At 41.6% G+C, this 21,800-nt stretch overlaps 1 protein-coding gene across 3 annotated transcripts in view; it reads left to right on the top strand.

The window, feature by feature from the left end:
* The window catches only part of PLEKHS1 (pleckstrin homology domain containing S1), a 38,044-nt gene extending 16,793 nt beyond the window's left edge, over positions 1-21,251 (top strand). Inside the window, exons 1-12 of one of the 3 annotated variants that reach the window (XM_025880510.2) lie at positions 3,272-3,292; positions 6,104-6,192; positions 6,304-6,410; positions 7,230-7,364; positions 8,918-8,993; positions 9,874-9,993; positions 11,922-12,044; positions 13,141-13,247; positions 13,938-14,144; positions 14,854-14,955; positions 16,133-16,268; positions 18,702-21,251. In XM_025880510.2, the coding sequence (XP_025736295.1) occupies positions 7,270-7,364; positions 8,918-8,993; positions 9,874-9,993; positions 11,922-12,044; positions 13,141-13,247; positions 13,938-14,144; positions 14,854-14,955; positions 16,133-16,268; positions 18,702-18,881 (1,146 nt within the window). In that variant the 5' untranslated portion in view covers positions 3,272-3,292; positions 6,104-6,192; positions 6,304-6,410; positions 7,230-7,269 and the 3' untranslated portion in view covers positions 18,882-21,251. Of the gene's footprint in view, positions 1-3,271; positions 3,293-6,103; positions 6,193-6,303; positions 6,411-7,229; positions 7,365-8,917; positions 8,994-9,873; positions 9,994-11,921; positions 12,045-13,140; positions 13,248-13,937; positions 14,145-14,853; positions 14,956-16,132; positions 16,269-18,701 lie in introns of those variants that run through there. The other 2 variants (XM_025880509.2, XM_073904175.1) reach the window with 2 other exon arrangements.
* The last annotated feature ends 549 nt before the right edge of the window (positions 21,252-21,800 follow it).

The following is a 21,800-nucleotide window of genomic DNA, read 5'->3' as shown; positions in this document are numbered from 1 at the left end:
ACAGATTGAGTTATAGAGTCATTGCTCTCCGTGAGTTTACAAATTTTGTTGGGAAGTTAAGTGAAACACATGTGAGTAACTGTATTGAGAAGCTAAGATAAGCACAAATAATCAGGGTTTGATAGGAATCAGAAGTGCAAAATGTTTTGGGAACCTAGGGAAGAGCATACAAGTAGTTGTGGGAATCCAGAGAGATTTTATGAGAAGGCATCTAAGCTGGACCCTAAAAGATGTGTAGGGTTTTAAAAGAGATTGGAAAAGAGCACATCTCAGCAGAGAGGGATGGCATGAACAAAAGCAATGCATGGGTTAGAGGCAGGGTGTGTCAGAGCACAATGCGTGTAGAAAGTAGGGGAGAGTAGAGGATGAAGCCGTGGCACTCTGCTGCGCCCCGTCTTCACCTCACATGACCCGGAATCCTTGAAAAGGCTTTTGAGCAAGAGAAAGGGGTCATTAGATTTGCATTTTAGGCTGGTCATATTTTTTTGAAATAGCTTTGTGCGGTGCACATGACATACAATTAACTGCACAAATTTAAAATGTACAGTCTGATAATTGGTTTAAGACAATTTATGCTTAATGTGATTATTGATTTGATCAGGTTTGAGTCTATCATAGTGTTATTTTCTATTTATCTCATTTTGGTATGTGGATATGCCTGGGAAACCATCACCACAATCAAGATAATGAACGTATGCATCACTCCCCAAAGTTTTCTGTTACTGATTTCCAATTTGATTCCATTACGTTCTGAAAATATACTTTGTAAACCTTGGATCCTTTCAGATGTATTGAGACTGGTTTTATGGCCCAGAATATGACCTGTTGGGTACATGTTGCATGTGCCCTTGAGAAGCGTGTTCATTCTGCTCTTGTTGAGTGTTCTATAAATGTCAATCAGATCGAGTTTGTTGATAGTGTTGTCCAAGTCCACTGTACCTTTATGATTTTCTGCCTATTTTTTCTGTCAGTTATGGAGAGAGGGGTATTGAAATCCCTGACTATAATTATGGATTTGTCTATTTCTCTGTGATGTTCTATCAGCTTTTGCTTCATGTATGTTGAAGCTCTGTTATTAGGTACATAAATGTGTAGGATTGTTATGTCCTCTTGATTAATTGACCCCTTTATCATTATAAAAAGATCTTTATCCCTGGTAATATTTTTTTGCTTTAAATTTAATTATTTTTTGCTTTAATATAGCCAGCCCAGCTTTCTTTGGACTGTTGTTGGCATAGTATGTCCTTTTTCTGACCTTTTATTTATAACCTATTTGTGCCTTTGTATTTGAAATACGTTTCTTGTAAGTATCATACAGTTGGGTCTTGCTTTTTTATCTAATCTGACATCTCTGTCTTTTAATTGGTTTAAGACAATTTATGCTTAATGTGATTATTGATATGATCAGGTTTGAGTCTATCATAGTGTTATTTTCTATTTATCTCATTTTTTTCTTTGTTCACCTTTTTCCTCGTTTTCATCCTTTTTTGAATTAATTGAGTACTTCTATGATACTATTTATCTCCTTTCTTGGCTTATTAATTATAACTATTTGTTCTGTTATTTTAGTGGTTCCCTTAGGGCTAATAGTGTATATCTTTAACATATCAAGTCTATCTTATTACAAGTGATATTATACCAATTCACATATTATAGAAGAATTTTACAAAAGTATACTTCTATTTTCCCTTCCTGGCCTTCATGCATTTTACTTATTGAAATTGTATTTTTCTTACACATATGCTATAATCTGCACAACATATTGTTAGTATTTTTGTTTGAACAATCAATTGAAGTTTTAAATGTTTTAAATAGTAAGAAAACAACTCAAATAAATATTTACCCTTGCAGTTACCATTCAGTGTTCTTCCTTCACTTATATAAATTCAGATTTCCAGGGGCACCTGGGTGGCTCAATCAGTTAAGCATCTGCCTTCAGCTTGGGTCATGATCCTGGGGTCCTGGGATTGAGCCCCACATTGGGCTCCCTGCTCAGTAGGGAGTCAGCTTCTCCCTCTCCCCAGCCCCTGCTCATGCTTTTTCTCTCTCTCTCTCTCTCTCAAATAAATAAATAAAATCATAAAATAAAATAAAAAACAATCATTACCATAAAAAATATTCGGATTTCATTTTTTTTTTTCCAGCCAGAGGACTTCCTTTAATGTTTCTTGTAATGCAGGCCTCCTGTTGATGAATGCCTTTAGCTTTTGTATGTCTGAAAAATGTCTTGAAATTGCCTTTATTTTAAAGATATTTTTGCCGCATTTAGAAATCTAGAATGACTGTTTTTCTTTCGGTACTTTTAAATATGTTGTTCCACTGGTTTTTTGCTTGCATTGTTTCTGATGAGAAATCTAATGTCTTACGTATGTTTTTTTTTTCCCTTCTGCATACATATTCCAAACACCACCCCCCCACACACACTGGCTGATTTTAAGGTTTTTTCCTTTATCACTGGTTTTGAGCAATTTGATTACGATGTGTTTTAGTGTAGTTTTCTTCATGTACCTTGTGTTTGGGGTTTCCTGATCTACTTGGATCTGTGGGTTTATTAATTTTCTTTAAATTTATAAACTTTTCAGCTTAATTTCTTCAGATGTTTTTCTGTCTACCTTCCCCACTTAGGGATTTCATTACTTGTCTAGTAGGCCACTTGAAATTATCCCGTGGTGCACTGGTGCTCTTTTAATGTTTTTTGATTCTCTTTTCACTCCGCATTTATGTTGATAGTTCCTATTACTTGTCTTCCCGTGCACTAAACCTGCAATTAATGCTATTTACCCTGCGTTTTTGTCTGTTTGTTGCTGAGACATTGTAGTTTTCACCTTTAGACATTCACTTTGGATCTTTTTTATATCATCCATATCACTACCTAATTTCTTCAGTCTATAAAATACAGTTATAGTGACTGTTCCTATGGCTTTCTCTGCTCATTCGAACATCTGTGTCAGTTCTAGGCCCATTTCAATAAATTATCTTCCTAATTATGGGTCATGTTTTTCCTGCCTCTTTGCATGTTTGGTAGTTTTTGATTGGTTACCGGACATTGAAAATTTGACCTTGTTGGGTGCTGCATATTTTTGTATTTCTACAAATCTTGAGCTTTGTTCTGGGATGCAATTAAGTTTTTTGGAAACAATTTGATCCTTTTAAGGCTTTCTTCATGATGTGTTAGGTGGATCTGGAGCAGGCCCTGGCCCAGAGATAATTATCCCTCACTACTGAGGCAAGACCTCTCTGAGTACCCTACCCAGTGTCTTGCCAGTCTTACCAGTCTGGCTGGAAGGAACAGGTAATTCTTCTGGTTCTGTATGAGTACCAGACATTGTTCCCTCTAATCTTTTCTAATGGTACTTTCTCTGGCCTTGGGTAGTTTCCTCACACTGATATATTGATTAAGACTCTTGAATACTTAAGAAGAACCTTATGCATGTTTCTGTGATTCTTTCTGTGTGCAGTTCTTTCTTCTCTAGCACTCTATCCTATGAACTCTAGTGCCTTGATCTCCCTAAACTCTTAGCTCTGTCTCCTCAACTCGGGAACCCACCTGGTTCCACCTCAGTTCCCCTTTCCAGTGCTATAGCCTGGAATCTCTCTCAAGGGAATTGTAGGGCCCACCTTGATTGTTTCCTGTCTCTTAGGGATCAGTGACTTTAGTTCCCCATGCTCAGCGTCTTGAAAACCACTATTTTATATATTCTGTCTGGTAAGCCCAGTCCCTGTTATTCTGTCTTTGCCCAAAATGCTAGATCAGTCAGAGTTGGTGTTTAGTCTCAGGGGTATGTCAAGGATGGATTTGAAGATGTCAAGACTGGAATTAGGGGGTCAAACTGGACAGCTACTGAAACAATACAGTGAAAAACATATAAAGGTCTCAAATTCACATGATTTGAAACATACTGAAACGTTTGAAGGTCTTGAAGGCAGTGCAGGTAAGAACAGAGAAATAGGGATGGATCCCAGAAGTATTCGGGAAGTGAAAATAGGCATGATTTAGTCATTGACTGGCCATGAGGCTGGTGGAAGGGTGAGAGTTAAGGTGCTTCCTCAGCATCAGTTCTGGAGAAAACAGTGCCATTGCCACGGTCAACAAACACCGTCAGTTTTTGTGCCTTGGATCTGGTAGTCAGTGTGAATATTGGGGACACCCTGGGAAGGCCCAAACTGGGCAACGTCTTCACAGATATTTACTTTACTTTAAGATTATGCTAACTGTAGGGGCACCTGAGTGGCTCAGTCAGTTGAGCATCTGATGCTTGATTTCAGTTCTGGTCATGATCTCAGGGTCATGAGATCGAGTCCCATGCCTGGCTCCATGCTGGGTGTGGACCCTACTTGAGATTCTCTCTCCCCCTCCCTCTGCCCCTCCCCTCTTAAAAAAAAAGATTCTGCTAATTGTATACAATGTTATCAGAGACTTCTAAGACCAAATTTTCGTAAAATATCTATGTCTGTTGAACCCTCTGAATTTAATACCACCAAAGAGCACCTATGTTATAGGCAGATGAGAGACTGGTTTATTCTGCAAATGATAAAGGCTAAAATTTCCTCTATTATTAATAATAGCTACTCTTCAGTGAGCCTTACTGTGTGCCGGGCCCAGTCCTGAGAGGTTTCCGTGCATTAACTCCTTCAGTCCTCACCACAAATCTGTAAGATCAGTGCCATTGTCTCCATTTTACGATGAGGAAACAGGGAGACTTAGTGACCCAAGGTGCACTATAAATACTTGTTCAGTAAATAAATCTGTGACTTTTGTCCAAGGCCATGCAATGGTTTTAAAGAGGAGCTAATGGCAATATTGTTTCCTTCTATTTTTCTTTTCCTTTTCGTGTGTGTGTGTGTGTGTGTGTGTGTGTGTGTGTGTGTGTGTGTGTGTGAAGGGATGAGTGGTGGGGAGCAGGCTGATTTGCTGCAGAGGGAGGAGAAGGAGGCAAGCTGATACTAGACTCTAGTAAGAAGCTAAAAAAGCGCACCTGGCTGGCTTGGTTGGAAGAGCATGTGACTCTTGATCCCAGGGTCACGAGTTTAAGTTGGATGTAGAGATTACTTAAATAAATAAACTTAAAGAAATGTTAAAAAGGGGGCGCCTGGGTGGCTCAGTTGGCTAAGCATCTGCCTGCAGCTCAGTCATGATCACAGGGTCCTGGGATCGAGTCCCACATCCGGCTCCTTGCTCAACAGGGAGCCTGCTTCTCCCTCTGCCCCTCCCCCCTCTCATGCTCCCACTCCCTCTCACTCTCTCTCTCTCAAATGAATACCTAAAATCTTAAAAAAAAAACTATTCTAAAACAATGTTTTAAAAAAAGAATCACTAAAAAACTAATGGTGTATGTATGGTGATTAACGTAACAATAAAAAATTAAAAAAAAAAAGAATCACTAGATAGACTGCAGCATAATGTCCCCATCAGCTGTGCTACCTAAGCCTGATTCTGGGTTTCCACTTAATAAAAAAGCTCTAACTCTTTAGTAAAGGCTGTCTTTTATAAAACCATGGACAAACTAGAACTAACAGACTGGATGGGAAAGCAAAACGAAGCCCTTTTTTTTTTTAAATAAATTTTATTTTAACAACATTGCATTTTTCTAGATAATGAAAGTAGTGCAGATTTCTTGAAGACATTTTTGAAAATACAGAAAAAAAGCCCCTATAAATTTCCATACTTACTGAGAAGCAGTTCACATTTTGGAAAACTTGTGATTTAACCACTTTGCCACCTCGTTTTCAATAGCAGGTGGTTTTGCTTTTGTTTGTTAAGCCAAGGCAAGGCAGAATTATCCTGCTCCGCTGGCTGGTTCTTCAGTGAGAGTAGAGACAAACCCTTGCTCACAGCTGGCGAGCCAGCAACATGCCCCTCGATGCTAGAGCTAGACATTAAGGAGCTTCTACATGTCACCTGAAGGAAGGTCCTGACTGTGGACGAAATAAGAACACTCTTGGTCCTTCGGCTTCTTTGTTTTCCTGGCCTATTATAGATGTTCTTTCCCATCACTGAATAAGTTGAAGACCTTTCCAGAAGTAAACAGTGTTTTCCAATTGAAGCAGTTCTTTTCCAAACTTTACAGGGAACAAACTGAGTCTGTTCACTTTCTTTTATTAGGCAAACAATTTACATTTTATTATGAAAATGAAGTCTGCAAACAAGATTACTTTATTAAATCACCACCTCCTCAGCTTTTCTTCTCTGCTGTAAGTATTCACCATGATTTAACAGGCCTCCCACCAGGCTTATGAACATTTTTAAAATCCTTTCTCTTCCTCCGAGATTTAACTAAGATGAAAAATGTTTTCATTTTTCAGTCCTCTTGGAAAAAGCGGTTTTTCATTCTTTCAAAGAGTGGGGATAGGAGCCTGCGTCTTTCCTATTACAAAGACCAACATCGTCGAGGGTCCATTGAAATTGACCGGTGTGTATCCAATTGAGAAAACGTTTATAGCAGCAAATATTAACAAGGTGCATACAAATAAAAATTTAAATCATTGACTGAAAGAACCAAAGACTTCACACTCAGCAATATCTGTTGCTGAAAAGAAGCTAAAATGAGGAACATTTTTGAGTAAAAACATAGCTGAATACGTATTTTGTATTGTATACTATAGTTCATAAATTATTAATTAATAAGCATCTAGTTACAAAAGATTTTGATTCACTTCACTTATGGATGAGGGCAGATAAAATCATCATTTCATAAAGCCAAGATGGATTTTTTTTTAAGATTTTATTTATTTATTTGACAGAGAGAGATAGCAAGACCAGGAACACAAGCAGGCGGAGTGGGAGAGGGAGAAGCAGGCTTCCCGCCAAACAGGGAATCAGATGCAGGGCTCGATCCCAGGACCCCGGGATCATGACCTGAGGTGAAGGCAGACGCTTAACGACTGAGCCACACAGGCGCCCCAAAGCCAAGATGGATTTTTAAAAAGTATTTAGATTGGCTTTTTTTGTCTTCTCTTTAAGAAATTACATACAAAAAAGAAAATTAGAAAACATGATACTTTGTAGAACAAAGACTCCAACTGAAAAAAGAATTTTTGAATTAAGTTTGAGGCTGAACAAAGTATTTTCAATCAGTGTTGAACCGGATCTAAACTTATTTTCTAAAATTATCGGACAGTTTCCAAAATATTGATCAAGCAGATCTAAATTTTATTCAGTTTGAATCCTAATATGAAACACTAGTCTTCGTGTTTGAATCTGTTTAATACTTCGTGTCTATATCTGACAGAAATTCCAGTGTAGAAGTTGGCATAAGTGGCCGTGAAAAAATGCAGTCTGTACATAAGATGTTTAAATGCCGCCCTGATGAGGTGATGTCCATCCGAACCACTAACAGAGAATACTTCCTCATTGCTCAGGACAGGTAAGTCGCAAATTAGCACAGAATGTTTCCCATGTGCACAATAAAAAATAGACACACAGACAAATAAAACATTTTAAACCAATAAACAACATACTTTGAACAGAAGCCCATGGCCACACCCTTCAAGACCATCTTGATAGTCTTCCTTATTAGTGAAAGTATCTTGAAAAATCCCAGTATTTGTTTCCTAGGGTGGCCATATCAAAGTACCCCAAGCTGGGTGTCTTAGAACAACAGAGATGTATTATCTCACTGTTCTGGAGGCTAGGTATCTGAAATCAGGGTATCCCAGGGCCATGCTCCCTCTGAAGTCCTAGGGAAGGTCTGTTCCAGGTCTCTCTCTTTAGCTTCTGGTAGTTCCTGGGCTTGTGGCGGCGGAACTGTAAGGTTCACACAGCATTCTCCCTGGGTACGTGTCTCTACATCCAAACTTTTTGTAAGGACACTTGTTTTATTGGATTAGGAGGCCAGTATGACGTCATCTGAACTAAGTACATCTACAAAAACCCAGCCCGATTTCTAAGTAAGGTTCCATCCTGGGTACTGGGGGTTGGGCCTTCAACATCCAAATTTTGAGGGGACACAATTCAACCCATAACCCTATCACCATCACCCCAGATGCATTTCATGTAAAAGGACCCAATACACAGGGATGCCTGGGTGGCTCAGTCAGTTCAGCATCTGACTCTTAATTTCGGTCAGGTCGTGATCTCATGGGTTGTGGGAATGAGCTCCCTGCTCAGTGGGGAGTCTGCTTGTCTCCCTCTCCCTCTGCCTCCCCCCCAGCTCTCTCCCTCTCTTAAATAAATAAATAAATCTTAAAAAAATAATCAATTCACAAACATCTGTACAAGCTACCTATGTTAGGGAGGGGCGGTGCTCATCCCTAAGGGGGGTGTTCAGTATTTAAGAGGGGCTCCTGGTGCTAGCAAAGTGCCTAATGGATCCTTTATAGATGATTATCTGCTTGGCAGAGAGGCCAAGGTCAGGGGAGGGAGCTGTGAGAGGAGGTAGGGAATGCTAACGCCAGAGTATGAAGAACCTTGATCTGTTGCAGAGGAAGCCCAAGGCAAAAAGCTTTCTTTTTACATTGTCATGAAAAGTCAATAGAAAAGAAGATGTGATTTATATAAATTCATTCAAACCCATTCTTCATAAACACATGCCTTCCCCCAAGGGGTGGCATACCTGGATAGCTCCACAAAAGTGGTGCTGACAGGTTAAGGGGCTCGCTTAAGAACACAAAAGAAATCAGTGTCAAAGCCAAGAGCTCCAAACCCTATGATTATTACTGTTATTTTCCACTGTTCTTCCCATTTCCCTGAGCTCTCCTCACGGAGGTGGCGTGAATATTAATTCTAGTGTGCAAGTGTGGAGGTGGTGAGGAGCCAGTGGGTCATTTAAGCAACTTCGGGAAAAAAAAAATCTTAATTTCCCTGGTACCTGCTCCCACTGCCTGTTCCAACCTTAATAAAAGAACCCTTCCCTGGTTCAAAGGGAGTACAGGTGCTATTGTAGCCATGCACCAGCTGCCAGTTTATTCCTATCAACAGGGAGAAGATTAAAGACTGGGTCAGCTTCGTGTCATCATTCTGCCACCATGGAGAGCCAGCACGCCACAATCCAGAGGTGACTCTACATCACTAATAAAATAACAGGGCACGCAAGCACACCCTCTTTAACAAGGAAACAATGGTAGCTTTTTCTGTTCCCCCTTAGCAACTGGCACTAATCCAAGGAATAAATACATGAGAGAATGTACATCCTTGTTATTTCTATGATTAACAATAGGAAAAAAATACTTTTGTGTTTTGCAAGACACCCAAAATACAGACACTTCAAATGTTCATTACTGGGGTCAGAGGACTGTGGCATTTTTTCAAGAGTAGCCAAAACTAGAGTATTCTCCATCATTGTTACGCAAGGTGCATAAAACGGCTACCTTTTGAATGATGACGTCTAGGGTGGTTTCTATAAAAATGCTTCTCCTATCTCTTGCATTTTCAATGTAATACCTCTTTAATGTAAAGGCTAGTAGCTTTAAGTTTTTCATTTACTTCCCAAGAACCTTCGCTAATTTACAGAAGTCCTTTCTTAGAGCAGACCTCTTTAAATGAAACTCAGTCTCCAGGTATTGTTTTGACATGTTTTCTAAGTTGTTCGATGCTGACAAAGAAAGCAGAGGCCAAGGAAGAGGGAAAGCGAGGCATGTCTATGAGTAGATTCAAATGATTAGAGCCAAGGGGCAGGGTGCAGAGGGGTACAGCCTTGAAAAGATGGGTGGAGGGAAACACAGGACCTCTGAAGGCCAGGCGGAGAGTCCTCAAGGGTTTGGAAACAGGTGAGAGGCACAGTTACATCGATTACATGGTGTCTTAGTGAGAGAAGGCTGGCTGGGGGTACAAATGTTTGTGGTAAAAGACTGGAGGCAGGAAGCCCAGCCGGGAGGCTGTTTATTTCTAGGTAAGAGATCAATCGTGCCCTGATTGCAATATTCCTTTTCCATAAGCAGGAGAAATTCAAACTGTGTGGTAAAAGGCCCTCCTCCGAACCCAGCCCTCTCCTTGGTCTTTCCAGCACATCAGAGGCTATCGGCCCCACCACACCAAGAAACAGTCTTCCAGACATGGTAATCAGACTTACATCTCTCTCTCAGGACACCTTACCTGGGGGTTAGCTGATGTTTCAAAAGTCTTACCAATGTATCTGACACCTTCCTCTAGGCCTAACCCACCATAAGAATGATTCTTAGCCCTAGTGTTGATCTTAGGTTTAGTCTGTTTCTTATACCACAATGAGCCTTACTGCTTGCCCTGCCTACCTTGAAAGGTGTTCATTCATTCTGGGTGCTCCTCACCCTGCATCCGGGTATGTGGGGTGGAGACCCCTCCAGCTAACTAAAAGCCTGGCTGCCAACCTGTCCTCTCTTTCACACAGAGGGCACAGAGTACCTCTGTAAAAAGATTCCTGAAACACCACTTGGTTTTCTGCCATACCATCTATACAGATTCTGAGGTAAAATCAAGGTTCTTATTAATAAATTTCCTTCATTTACCCAGATCAGTCTTGCTTCCCTGTGTGTGTGTGTGTGTGTGTGTGATTCCATCTTTCTTTCTAATGAAATCCATTTGAGGAAAAAAATACACCTGGCCCTTGAAAGTGATTTGTGATTATACTCTCTGGCTGTCTCAGATTTGCGGTCTCCCCAAGTTTGGATAAGTGGGCTCAGTAGTTGTTTGTTTGCTTTTTCTTCTGCCATGGATACCATTTTGTCCTTTAGAGAAGTAACCATTGACTTTCCCTCCTCCCTGTGTACCAAGCACATCTTAATATGGCATAACCTCCTGTTTTATCTAGTTGGGAGCTCTCCAACTATTTTAAAAGCTTTTCTATAGCAGATCAAAATCACAAAGGCCAAACACCTCATTTGGTATTTGTAGGAAATGGGTTGCAAAATATAACTCTTTTCAGTAAATACCTCTTGTTTTTCACTCACGATACACCTTCTCCCTAAAGATAACATTGCTGGTTGTCTTGCCTTTTCACACGCTGTATTCCAATTCAGTTAAGAGTACCACCTGCCTTGTTGGGGTTTGTTGTCGTCAAAATTAAGTGGAAAGCCTTCTTCAGCCCCAGCTCAGCATGGTCTGGCTTCATGATCTTGGCGCTAGGGAAATGGACACAGTTGAAAGGATTATGCTTTTTAAAATCACTTTCCTTCAAGGACTTCTTAGAACACATTCAAGATCTTTTCAAAACCCCCTGCTCTCAGGCATTGTTCTTAGAAGAATTAAGTTGTGCTTATAGCAATTTTCCTGCCATGCAAAGCAGCTACTTTAGTAGAGTATCTTGTATCTACCGGGGAGGGAAGGCAGCAATTGGTTGAACCTACATTACCTTGAAGACTGTAATTCATACTATCACATGATCAACATTAGCAAATTGCATTGCTATGGAAACAATAGAAGTATGTGAGCAGAACACAAAAGAAGAACATTGAGCAGGAAGAGGAAAGGTGTGGTGCCTTGACCGTGGGCTAATTACCTTCTCAGATGGCGCTGGGTGAAAACTAGTAGGTGGGGATGGGGTCCTCTGTGGCAGAGCTTAGTGCCTCAGAATACTACCCCCCACCCCCGCCAGAGTGAACCACTTGTTCTGAGTTACAGATCCCAATGGTAGAGAAAAGCCTGAAAGATGGGCTTATATTTTTTTTATATCATCAAGGTGACCCAGACACAACAGGCAAATCCAACTGGTGTGGGCTTCTTCATGTAACCTTGGAAGATCCTCCGATCTTCCGAGCAACCCAATTAATCTATTATGGTTTCCAAGCAACCCAATTAATCTATTATGGCTTCCAGCAACCCAATTAATCTATTATGGCTTTTCCAGAGAGCATATGGTTTAATTCTGTCCCCTGCAAAAAGAAGAAAGAGAAAGAAAGAAAGAAAGAAAGGAAGGAAGGAAGGAAGGAAGGAAGGAAGGAAGGAAGGAAGGAAGGAAGGAAGGAAGGAAAGAAAGATAAAGAATTAATTCTGTCTTCATCTCTTTATTCAGCATTTAATGGAAAAAAATTCTCCAGGACTCAGACAAGCCCATTTACTACGTTATTTCTCGTCAGAGACTACTGAAGATACAGAAGAGAGTCATTATATTAGTCCTCAAAGTATTCTTTTAGAGGTAAGCCCTTCCATCCATTAATCCTTCATTCCTTGTACAAATATTTGCTGGTCCCCAGCTGCATGCTCTTCCTGAAGTACTAGGCTGGGTTTGGTGGAACAGAGCAATGAATCAGGCTCAGGTGATGTGCTCACAGAGTAGACACTTGAATAGGAGGTGCCACAATACCAGACAGAAAGGGTTCCATGCTGAGGAGAGATGCTTACAAAATGCATGGAGTGCATGAGGGAAGGAAGGCAGGGGAGGTAATTCCAAGAGAGAAGACCAACTAAAACGAAACTAGTAAGGCTGATAGAACAAAGCTAAAAGGCCATTGAAAAAAAGACTCCCTCCCCAAATTAAGTACAAAACTGTGCAGGAGAAGTTCAAAGAAGGAGGAGATTGGGCGAAGGCTGAGGTGGTCAGAGGGGGCTGTGGGACCTCGCAAAGCCTGAACACAGCTTCGTCAAGCCAGAGGGCAAGGGGTACTCCAGGTGAAGCAAGGGCCATGAAAGCTGGCTCTGGAAGACCACCATTCATAGGGGAGCAGCAGAAAGACTGGCTTGACTGGAATGAATTTTTCCAATTATGGGTTCATGATTAATCTGTTAGGCAGGCAGCTAAAAGCCCTCAGGGTTTTTGAGCAACCATTCCCCCAAATGACTTAGTTGTGAGGGGCTAGTGGAGAGCCTCCTGGGGGGCAATATTTTCTAGGACCTTTGCAGCCCTTTGCAGCCACTTGGTTAGCCTGTGAGCAGAGTAGCCTGAGGACAGCTCTGTGTTGTGTGGGAGTCTGACCCAGCCAGGTGACATGATTCTAAAGTAGCACCAGTTGGGAAAAAGTTCATATCATTAAGTGCTTAGTGATGAAACAGAAAAATAAATAGCAATTTAGTCCAATAAAACACTGTATTGGGAGCATGGGGGAATCCAGGAGGTGAAAACAGACTTTGAGTCAGAGAAGCTTTACTGGTTCAGTCTCCTAGAATGAGCACCACTATTCATTCGGTGGTGGATGTACTTACTATTTCAGGACCCAGAACCATCATGGAAGGGGTAAAGAGGCACCTGGCTATTGGTAGACTTGCATTCTTATGTCTATTCCTCTTGTCTATAGTTGGATACTTTTGTTGCTTCCAGTGATTCTGGTGAATCTGCTGAAGCTGATAGTCCAGACCAGTTCTCCAAGAGAACTGAGAATCACTACATGTCAATGAAATCCTGGTATGTAAAATTGCCATGTTCTTTTTTTTTTTTTTAAGATTTTATTTGTTTATTTGTCAGAGAGAGAGACAGAGCACAAGCAGGAGAGCGGCAGGCAGAGGGAGAAGCAGGCTCCCACTGAGCAGGAAGCCCGATGCGGGACTCGATCCCAGGATCCTGGGATCATGACCTGAGCCGAAGGCAGCCGCTTAACCAACTGAGCCACCCAGGCGTCCCAAATTGCCATGTTCTTAAAACTGATTTTTAACTAATGCACTTTTATAGAACAGTTACTGTTGATATATTAATTCAAAATTATTACCATAGACCAAGTTCACCATATTATTCCAATAATCTCAAAACAAGAAGAAGTGAGAATGATTTCTCTAACACTTGAAAACCATTTAGTGACTGCCTCAGACCATATTCTGTCTCCTGGGGAACTGATTTTCTATTCTGAATTTATGTCTCACACTCTCCCTTCTGTGTTCCAAGTCCTCCCAATGTAAAGAGTTATTTTGACGCCATTTCCACCTTCAGAAGGAAAGTTTGTCAAATTTGATTCTAAGTGTGATTCTGAGGGTTAGGCATACTTGAAGACCTTGTTAGTATTCACATGGCTCCTAGCTACTGAAATCTGATTCATACACCATAGAAAGTTATACATAGATTTGCTGAAAAAGGGTATTATGTTAATTTCTTATACCATAGTTTTTTCAGAGAGACATCCCACGAGACTGCTGATAGCGAAAAGGAATCCCAGGCCCTTCCAGAGAGCCAGAATAGCGGGCTTCACTTGCAAGAACAAGATTCACAAAGTGACTCTTGTCTTCCACCTGCCAATATGGAAGCACAGACCATGAATGACAAAAAGCGGTCGGCCTCACTTACTGTTGTGCAATTATCTATACTAATCAAGTAAAGTTCTAATTTCTAAACCTCTGTGGGCTCTTAGAGCAAGGCAGCCTTCCTTTTTTACTTAGAATTCAAATTTTAAAGTAGTTCCTAAAAATCTCCAAGTTAGCCAACATTGCGACCAGCTTCCCCTTCTCACTGATGTGGTAGCCAAGGACAGTGAGTAACAGAGCTGGAAGCAAAGTGGTCCCCTGGGCTCTGGGTAGCATTTTCAATTATTTCTAAAAATTCTCCCTTGGCTAGTGTTTCAGGCCCTAGAACTTTGGATCACGCTGAACTAGGTAGTGTGTCCCCCCATGTCTACAGTTAAAATTATGGTCACACAAGTTGTATGATGTTTGGTTATAGAATAGGAGGGGGACGTTTAGGTTTTAAGTGATGACAAAATATTTGATGAGATTGTTCTCCATTTTCACTCTTTCCATTGTCATCTTCTATGGGATCATTTCCAGTGGAGAAATGAGCAGATGGATGTGATATATAATCAACTTAGTCCATTTTGTACTCACTGTCTGCCATCCACTACCACATTCCAAGAGGGGTGGGGAGGGCATCAGTGAGTAACTTAAATTCATATTCTCCAAATTTGGGGGACAATCTTTAACTGGAAAATACCATCTTAGATGTAGGAGGCCAAAGTCTACTCAGGAAGTCCAGTTCAGAGCCAGAAACAGTGGCCTGATGTGACTTTTACAAACATTTTATCTCATAGTAACATCCCTGATGAAGGCCAAGTGGAGAAACTAGATGTGTTCCTTTCTCCTTCCGACATCATCAATTATCTTACTCTCATAGAAGCCGCAGGACGGATATGGTAGGTTGAAGATCTGAGGGTTCTTGATTATAAGTGGGGTTGGAGGATAGGGAGACAACAATTTTATCTTGAAACTCTGTATGTGGCAAAACAAAGGGTTTGGACAGTGGTGTTGCTTATATCACCACAGGTCTTTGGTTGCAGCAGAAATAAGGGTGTAGCTGTTGGAGCATCAGCTGGGAGGTGGGTTGCGGATAGGAGGACCCAAAAGTCCAATAAGCAGCAAGTCTCCGATACTTTGAAGGGAAGGAAAAGCAGGAAGGAATAGGTATGGTCCAAGGAAATCATCCCCAATCACTGAGCAATGACTACTGTATAAATGAATGAAGTTCGTGAAGTCACCAAGAATCTAAGGTCTAAAAGAAAAGGTGGACCAAGGTCAAAGACTTCCAGACACCTCTTGTCAGGGACGGACACAAGAGAGAGAATTTTCTTAAAGTCAGCACTGTTTATTTGGCTCTGTATCCCTTTAAGAACTTTGCAATTTATTTTGGTGGAAGATTACATTTTTACAAGGGAAGGAAGTCCTTTAAGGTAAAGGGATGACAACTTCTGTAAGAGGACAGGAAACACAATCTTCCACTTTTCCAAATTTCCTACAATCTCAGAGATTCAATAAATACTTGACTGAAACTGTAGACTTCTCTGTGCCTGAGTTTGCTCATTCCTCAATTTATTTATTGTTCCTTAGATAGTCATTGTATAATCATCATGTGCTCCCTTTCAATAAATAATTATTAAACATCTTCTGTTTACTTGGAGTTGTGTGGCTATAATTTTTTCTTGGGGGGGGAAGGTAGTGCTATACTTCTGGGGTCTCATAGCCTGGTGAAAAAGACAGCCACCTAAACAAGCAAATGTAAAATGCATGTGATTTAAATATACCATAAATGGGTGTTCCCACTGTGCAATAGAAGCCCAGGGGCAGGGAGGGTCATTAAAGGAAGAGGAATGAAGGAGGACCGTGTAGAGACGGTATGATCAGAATTGGTTTTGGAAGAAGGGCTGGGGTCCAACAGTAGTGACAGACGAGAGAATATTCCAACAGAAAATGGAGTTTGTCTGCTTCAGATGCGGTGCAACATAGGTGAAGAAGTTGGTGACAGTAATGAGGGAAGGCCAATGTGTCCTGCGAGCACAGTCTCACACTTGTGTTGAATGTTATGTCCCCTTGCAGTGTGGCTCAGTGGCAAGGCCCCCTGCGCCTGGGATGCTTATTCTTTCACGGAGATCATCTTTTGGCCGTGAATGACCTGAAGCCCCACGGCCTGGACGAGGCCTCCTTGTTTCTCAGCCGGTCTGTCCAGAAGGAGGTGAGTCTTGCTGACCGGCCCTAGACAGGAATAAGATCAAGGTCTCCAGAGGAATCTGAACAGTACATGCAAATACATGCAAATAACAGAATGTTGTTTTAGAAGCTTTTCAAAATTGCTTCATATAAAATAGGTATTTGGAGAAGCCCCCGGGGTAGGAGACCAAACATCAGGGTCCAGGACCTCAGACAGAGCATGAGGTGGTGGAAGGAGCTTGCAAGGGAATCACGTTGGCTCAGGGTGTGTGTTGCATTTCCTTTAGACAATCTGTGCCTCAGCTTTCCTTTCTGCAAAATTGGGGGTAACGCTAATACTTGTTGGAGAATTAACTGTGATAATATGTGTCACATTCTTACAAATGGGACCGGCCCCCACTAGGCACTCCTTAGCGTTTACTGCTTTTGCTTCTCCCACTATTGGCTGGGGAACATTGGCCAGGGTCAGCTTTTTTACTCTTTGGACTCCTCATCTCAGAAATTGGCCTCGTCATACCTTCCTCACGGAGTTATTGGAAGAATTAAACAAAACATGTGAGTGTGTATTAACGATGTATGTTTTCAAAGGGCTCTCCACGGCTCTGCCTGTGGGTACCGGCTCAGCGGGGTGAATTCCTTCCCTGGCCTATGTTTATTTCTAACACGCCACATGACCTTGGGAAAATCACTTTCTCTCTGGGCTTCAGCTTTGTCTGTCTACAGTAAGATAGTTGGTTTTCAACCTGTGCTTCTTGAGCCCCCTAAGAGACAGGGACTTGAGGAAGAGGTGAGGAAGGGGACAGTATATGAGACTTCAACAAGAATGATCTACATTTATCATTTATCTGCTTTCTACGTTGGCTCCGTTAGCTCTCCCAGAAGAAATATTTCCTTGGCTTACAATTCCTGAAAACCACTACGCTAGATGATCTCTCCAATTTCTTCCAGCTCTGAGGGTTTATGATTCTATAGGTCTTACCTCTGCATTACATAGTAACCTTGTTGGTTAAACAAATGGTGCTATGCATATTCTCTAAATGGGGAAAGCCAGCAAGGATGATGAATTGTCTAAGGGACATAACTAGTTAGTGGCAAGGCAAAGACTTTTTCCTTCATTCAGTCATTCATTCACTATTTATTGAACACCTCCTGTATGCTGGATCTTGGGGTAAGTCCCAGAGCTACATAAATGGCCTCAGCCCAAGCTTAAGGAGCCCAAATATTATGGATCAAATAGGCATGTTATGTGCTAGTTACGATACAGTGTGTGCCCTAAGATGTGAACAGAGGGCCATGGGAACAGACAGAAAAAAGCAGTAAATGTGTATGCGGAAGGCTTGAAAGGTGTCTCAGAGAAGGTAGTGTCTGGCTTGGGTTTTGAAAATCGGGTAGGAGTTTGGAAAAGAAGTAGATGTCAGGGGCTCAGACCAACAATCAGGTGACTATAGTATATTTCCTCTGCCAGAAACCTACCCTGGGGCCAGGCGTTCAATATAATCTTCTGAAAGTTACCAAACAACATTCTGACCCAGAGATCCAGGCATTAGCTCTGAAGCCAAAAAAAAAAAAAAAAAAGGATTTTTGCCCGGGAGCAAATTCAGGACCTCCCCCTGGGCACTGCTGACTTCGGTGTATCAAGACCACCCTTCTAGACTGTCGAGTCTCTTGCATGGGAGGGGACAATAGCATCTCTCCTGATTCTGCCCGTCCCTTTCTATAGGCTAACAGTTAGGGGTGTTTGCCCACATGGTTATCTGGGAGATCAAAAACTTCTACTTTCCCATTCCCCCACCTCCAATCCTGACTATTGTTTATGTTAAAACGGATGTCCAGTTCTTTTTAAAAATTCAAATAGGGAAAAGAATGTTGGAAGAAGGGAGATATGAACAAAAGGAGGGGCAGCCAAGGGCTCTAATTGTTTTAGAGCGTTTGGACCGATAACATCTACTTTCCCTCCTGTTGCGCCGCAGCTGAGAGACAAGGAGGTTGGCTTGGGAACGGGGAAGGGACAGCGAGAGGAGACCATGTGAGAGTTTAAGAGGAGGGGGAGAGGGGGGGTGTGTTAAAAAAAAAGGAGGAGATGCTAGATGATGACGGGAGAGACACATCGAACTTCAATTTCCCCCTGATCTTGTCCGGGGCTGGTTTTGTATGGTTTCATCCGGATATTCTAGTTTCGAGAGGCTTTTACTTCCTGATACAACTGGGTCCCTCAGGCCTCATCAGCACTCCCTGGAAGCTACCCTAAAGGCTCAGGCTGGTGGCCGCCAGAGAATAAAAATCCACCCTCCACCTGAAGATACAAGTCATCCTGACTTCCTCTGGCCCAGATTTTGTGGTTCACCATAGGGTTTTTCTTCAAAACCAGCTTCAAAGGGTGTTGATGAGGACAGACTGAGAACAAACAACCGTAAGGATAATCTTTAGTCATTTAGTTTCCCTCATACTTGTGTTTTAGAAAATAAAACTCACCATCGGCCGGATCCCAAATTCAGAGAAATTCCATGCTGTCGCCTGTACATGCCCCTTAAAAGATGAAGGTGTTGTACCTTTTCAAGTGGATAGCTCTGGATCAGGGAAGACACTGAAGAGGAGCCCAGCCATTAGAAAGAATCCGTGCAAAGGAAGTAGAGAGTAACATGCCAGGACCCACTGCAGAGGAGCAAGGATGGCCCTGGACTCTGCAGGGGCTCTGCCTCTCACCACTGTGTGTAGGATGAGGCAAGTCAGCACAGATCTCTGATTTTCTGCATCTGCATCTTAATGGTGGGGATAGCTCCCCTCTCTGGCTATTGCATCAGGGATGTTGCGAGGGCCAAGGGTGGTAATGACTATGGAGCACACACCTTATTATCTTTGACTTTGTCCCACACAGCACAGAGATCGGGTAAGTCTGTCATATAAAATGCACTGTGTTCTATGAGGTCATGCTCCACACAATCCCTTCTTTGTCAGGGAACATACAGTTGGAAATAAATGCTCATTCCAGGAAGGCAAGGTTCCCGAGAGATGCGATATCATATCAACCCTCCCAAACAACTCCTGCTCCTTGTCATGCCCCTGGTCCAAAATGCTGAGACAGAGCTGCCTCTTGGACTCAATAATTATCTTATTTTCTTAAGACCCAGTAACTATTCTAGAAGTTGAAGCAGTTTTAGGTCATATACAGCAAAGATCTGTTTTCTCTACAAGGAATTGAGGCAACGACTTACCACTTCTAAGTTTGAAAGGTCTTAACTAACTGACGGTAATTCATTGATCCTACAAGGCCAAAAACATCAAATCTTTTTCCATAAACAGGAAAACAGAGGCAGAGAGAGAAAGGACTAATCATATCTGGGAATGGTAGAGCATAAGGAGGCTTCAGAAAATATATCTTACCATGTTGTCATCTTGTGCCAGAGACATCCAGGCCCCATACGTTTAATACAAACAGAAACAGACTCATAAATACAGAGAACAAACTGGTGGTTGCCAGAGAGGAGGGGGTGGGGGGACGGAGAAGGAGATTAAAAGGTACAAACTTCCAGTTATAAAATAAGGAAGTCTCAGGGATGAAAAGTGCAGGATGGGGAATAAAGTCAATAATACCGCAATAACATTGTATCGTGAGTACACTTAACTGTGGTGAGCAGAGCATAAGGTACAGGATTGTTGAATCACTCTGTTGTACACCTGAAACTAATAGAACATGGTATGTCAAAAAGTAGCAATAGTAATAATATACTTCCTCTGTGGTTCCCAGTTGCATAGCTGTTTAGTGGCAGAACCAAGAATCTAAAACCAGCTCTGAGAAACAGATGTCCTGATCCTCACTTTGTATTTGGACTGAGGTTTGAAAAGACCTTCAGCAGATAGAAGACACATTCAAATACAGATCTGTTATCCAGATTGTCTAAAAATTTTTACCTACTGTTTCTTTTTTTTAAGCTGGATTGAAAACTCTGCTTTCTCCCTAGTTTTATTGAAATGTAATTGACATATGGCATTGTATCAGGTCAAAGTATACAATGTAATGATCTGATGTGTGTATAGTCACCTACTGTTTCTACTTCCGGAAATCTGTCCTACAGAAATACTCAACACACAGATTGTTTTGTAATGTTCACTGTAGCATTGTGTAATAAAAAAAATTATTCAGGGATTGTTTAATTATGAGGACTTCATGGGATGGGATGCTCTGCAGATGTTAAATGTTCAGTTAAATGTGCAGTCACAGAAAGATGTTTACAATATAGTGAGAATGACAAAAGCAAGTTGTGGGGGGCACCTGGGTGGCTCAGTCGGTTAAGCTTCTGCCTTTAGGCTCAGGTCACAATCTCAGGGTCCTGGGATCGAGCCCCACATCAGGTTCCTGGCTCAGCAGGGAGCCTGCTTCTCCCTCTCCCTCTGCCACTCCCCCTGCTTGTGCTCTCTCTCAAATAAATAAATAAAATCTTTAAAAGAAAAACGCAAGTTGCAGAACAGTGGGCATGACATTGTTATATTCTTACAAAAATAAATTATTGGTATTTACATATATGTATGTGTGTATACAAAATTTCCCCAACCCTAATAAGAGAGAAATGCCTACCTCATCAGGTTGTCATGAGGTTTAAATGGGTGATGAACGGACAGCAGCTAGTACGCTGCCTGGTTCATAGTGAGCACTCAGTGCTGGTTATGAAGCTGCCGCTTTGACAATGCTGTTTTGTGCAGTAAGAATCATGAGAAGTAGGAGCAAGAATGAGCCTGTCACTTTTATTAAAAAAAAATACAAGTGTGGGTGATAAATAAATTTTATATATTTATGTAAATTTGTGTTTATTATATATATACTTATATAAATGTATATTTGTTATATAGATGTTTTATATATTTATTTATATTTATATATTACATTTATTATATAAACACACATTTAAATACATATATTTATAATTTAGATAAATATTTATTAAAAAAATTTTTTTCTTAATCTTTCTAAGTAAGAAACCCAAACCACTTCAGGAAAGGAAATGCAAAACCATCAAGTTAAAACTGTCCAGCAACCAACAATGTGGGTGGATACACTGCTTTGAAGCCCAAAGGTCCTTCCGTTGTTTGGCTCAGAAGTCCACACCACAATGCTAATAGAAGCTAAAATGAGATAGATGGACAGACCTTAGCCACCAGACCCTAAGCCCCTCATGGGATGAACTAAATCCTTACTGGGCTCGCGGGACTCCTGGCACCCAGCCCAGCCTCTTCTCAGCAGTCCAGTGTGAGGGCCGTGGGCCAGCTTCTGGCCGTCCCTCCCCACCTCAGGTTCTGCCTGTTGCTTAATCAGCTGGGGGGCTTGTTAAGCAGGATCCAGCTCTAGGTGCTCCTCCCACTTGAGGGCTTTGCTCCTAAAAGGAACCCTCAGAGCACATTCCAAGATCTCCCCACCCACAACCCAAGCATTCTGATTCCATAGGTCCAGGGTGGGGCCCTGGAATCCGCATTCTAATGGCCACTTCCAGATGATTCAATTAGGTGGACAAGGGACACTCGGGGGATATCACCCCCAGGGTCATAGGAAAAGGCACATGTGTCT

Source organism: Callorhinus ursinus, unplaced genomic scaffold (assembly GCF_003265705.2).
Source record: "Callorhinus ursinus isolate GAN/ISIS: 27379988/994484 unplaced genomic scaffold, GSC_fseal_2.0 scaffold20, whole genome shotgun sequence".
NCBI classification, from domain to species: domain Eukaryota; kingdom Metazoa; phylum Chordata; class Mammalia; order Carnivora; family Otariidae; genus Callorhinus; species Callorhinus ursinus.
This window is presented reverse-complemented; position numbering and strand designations above follow the sequence as displayed.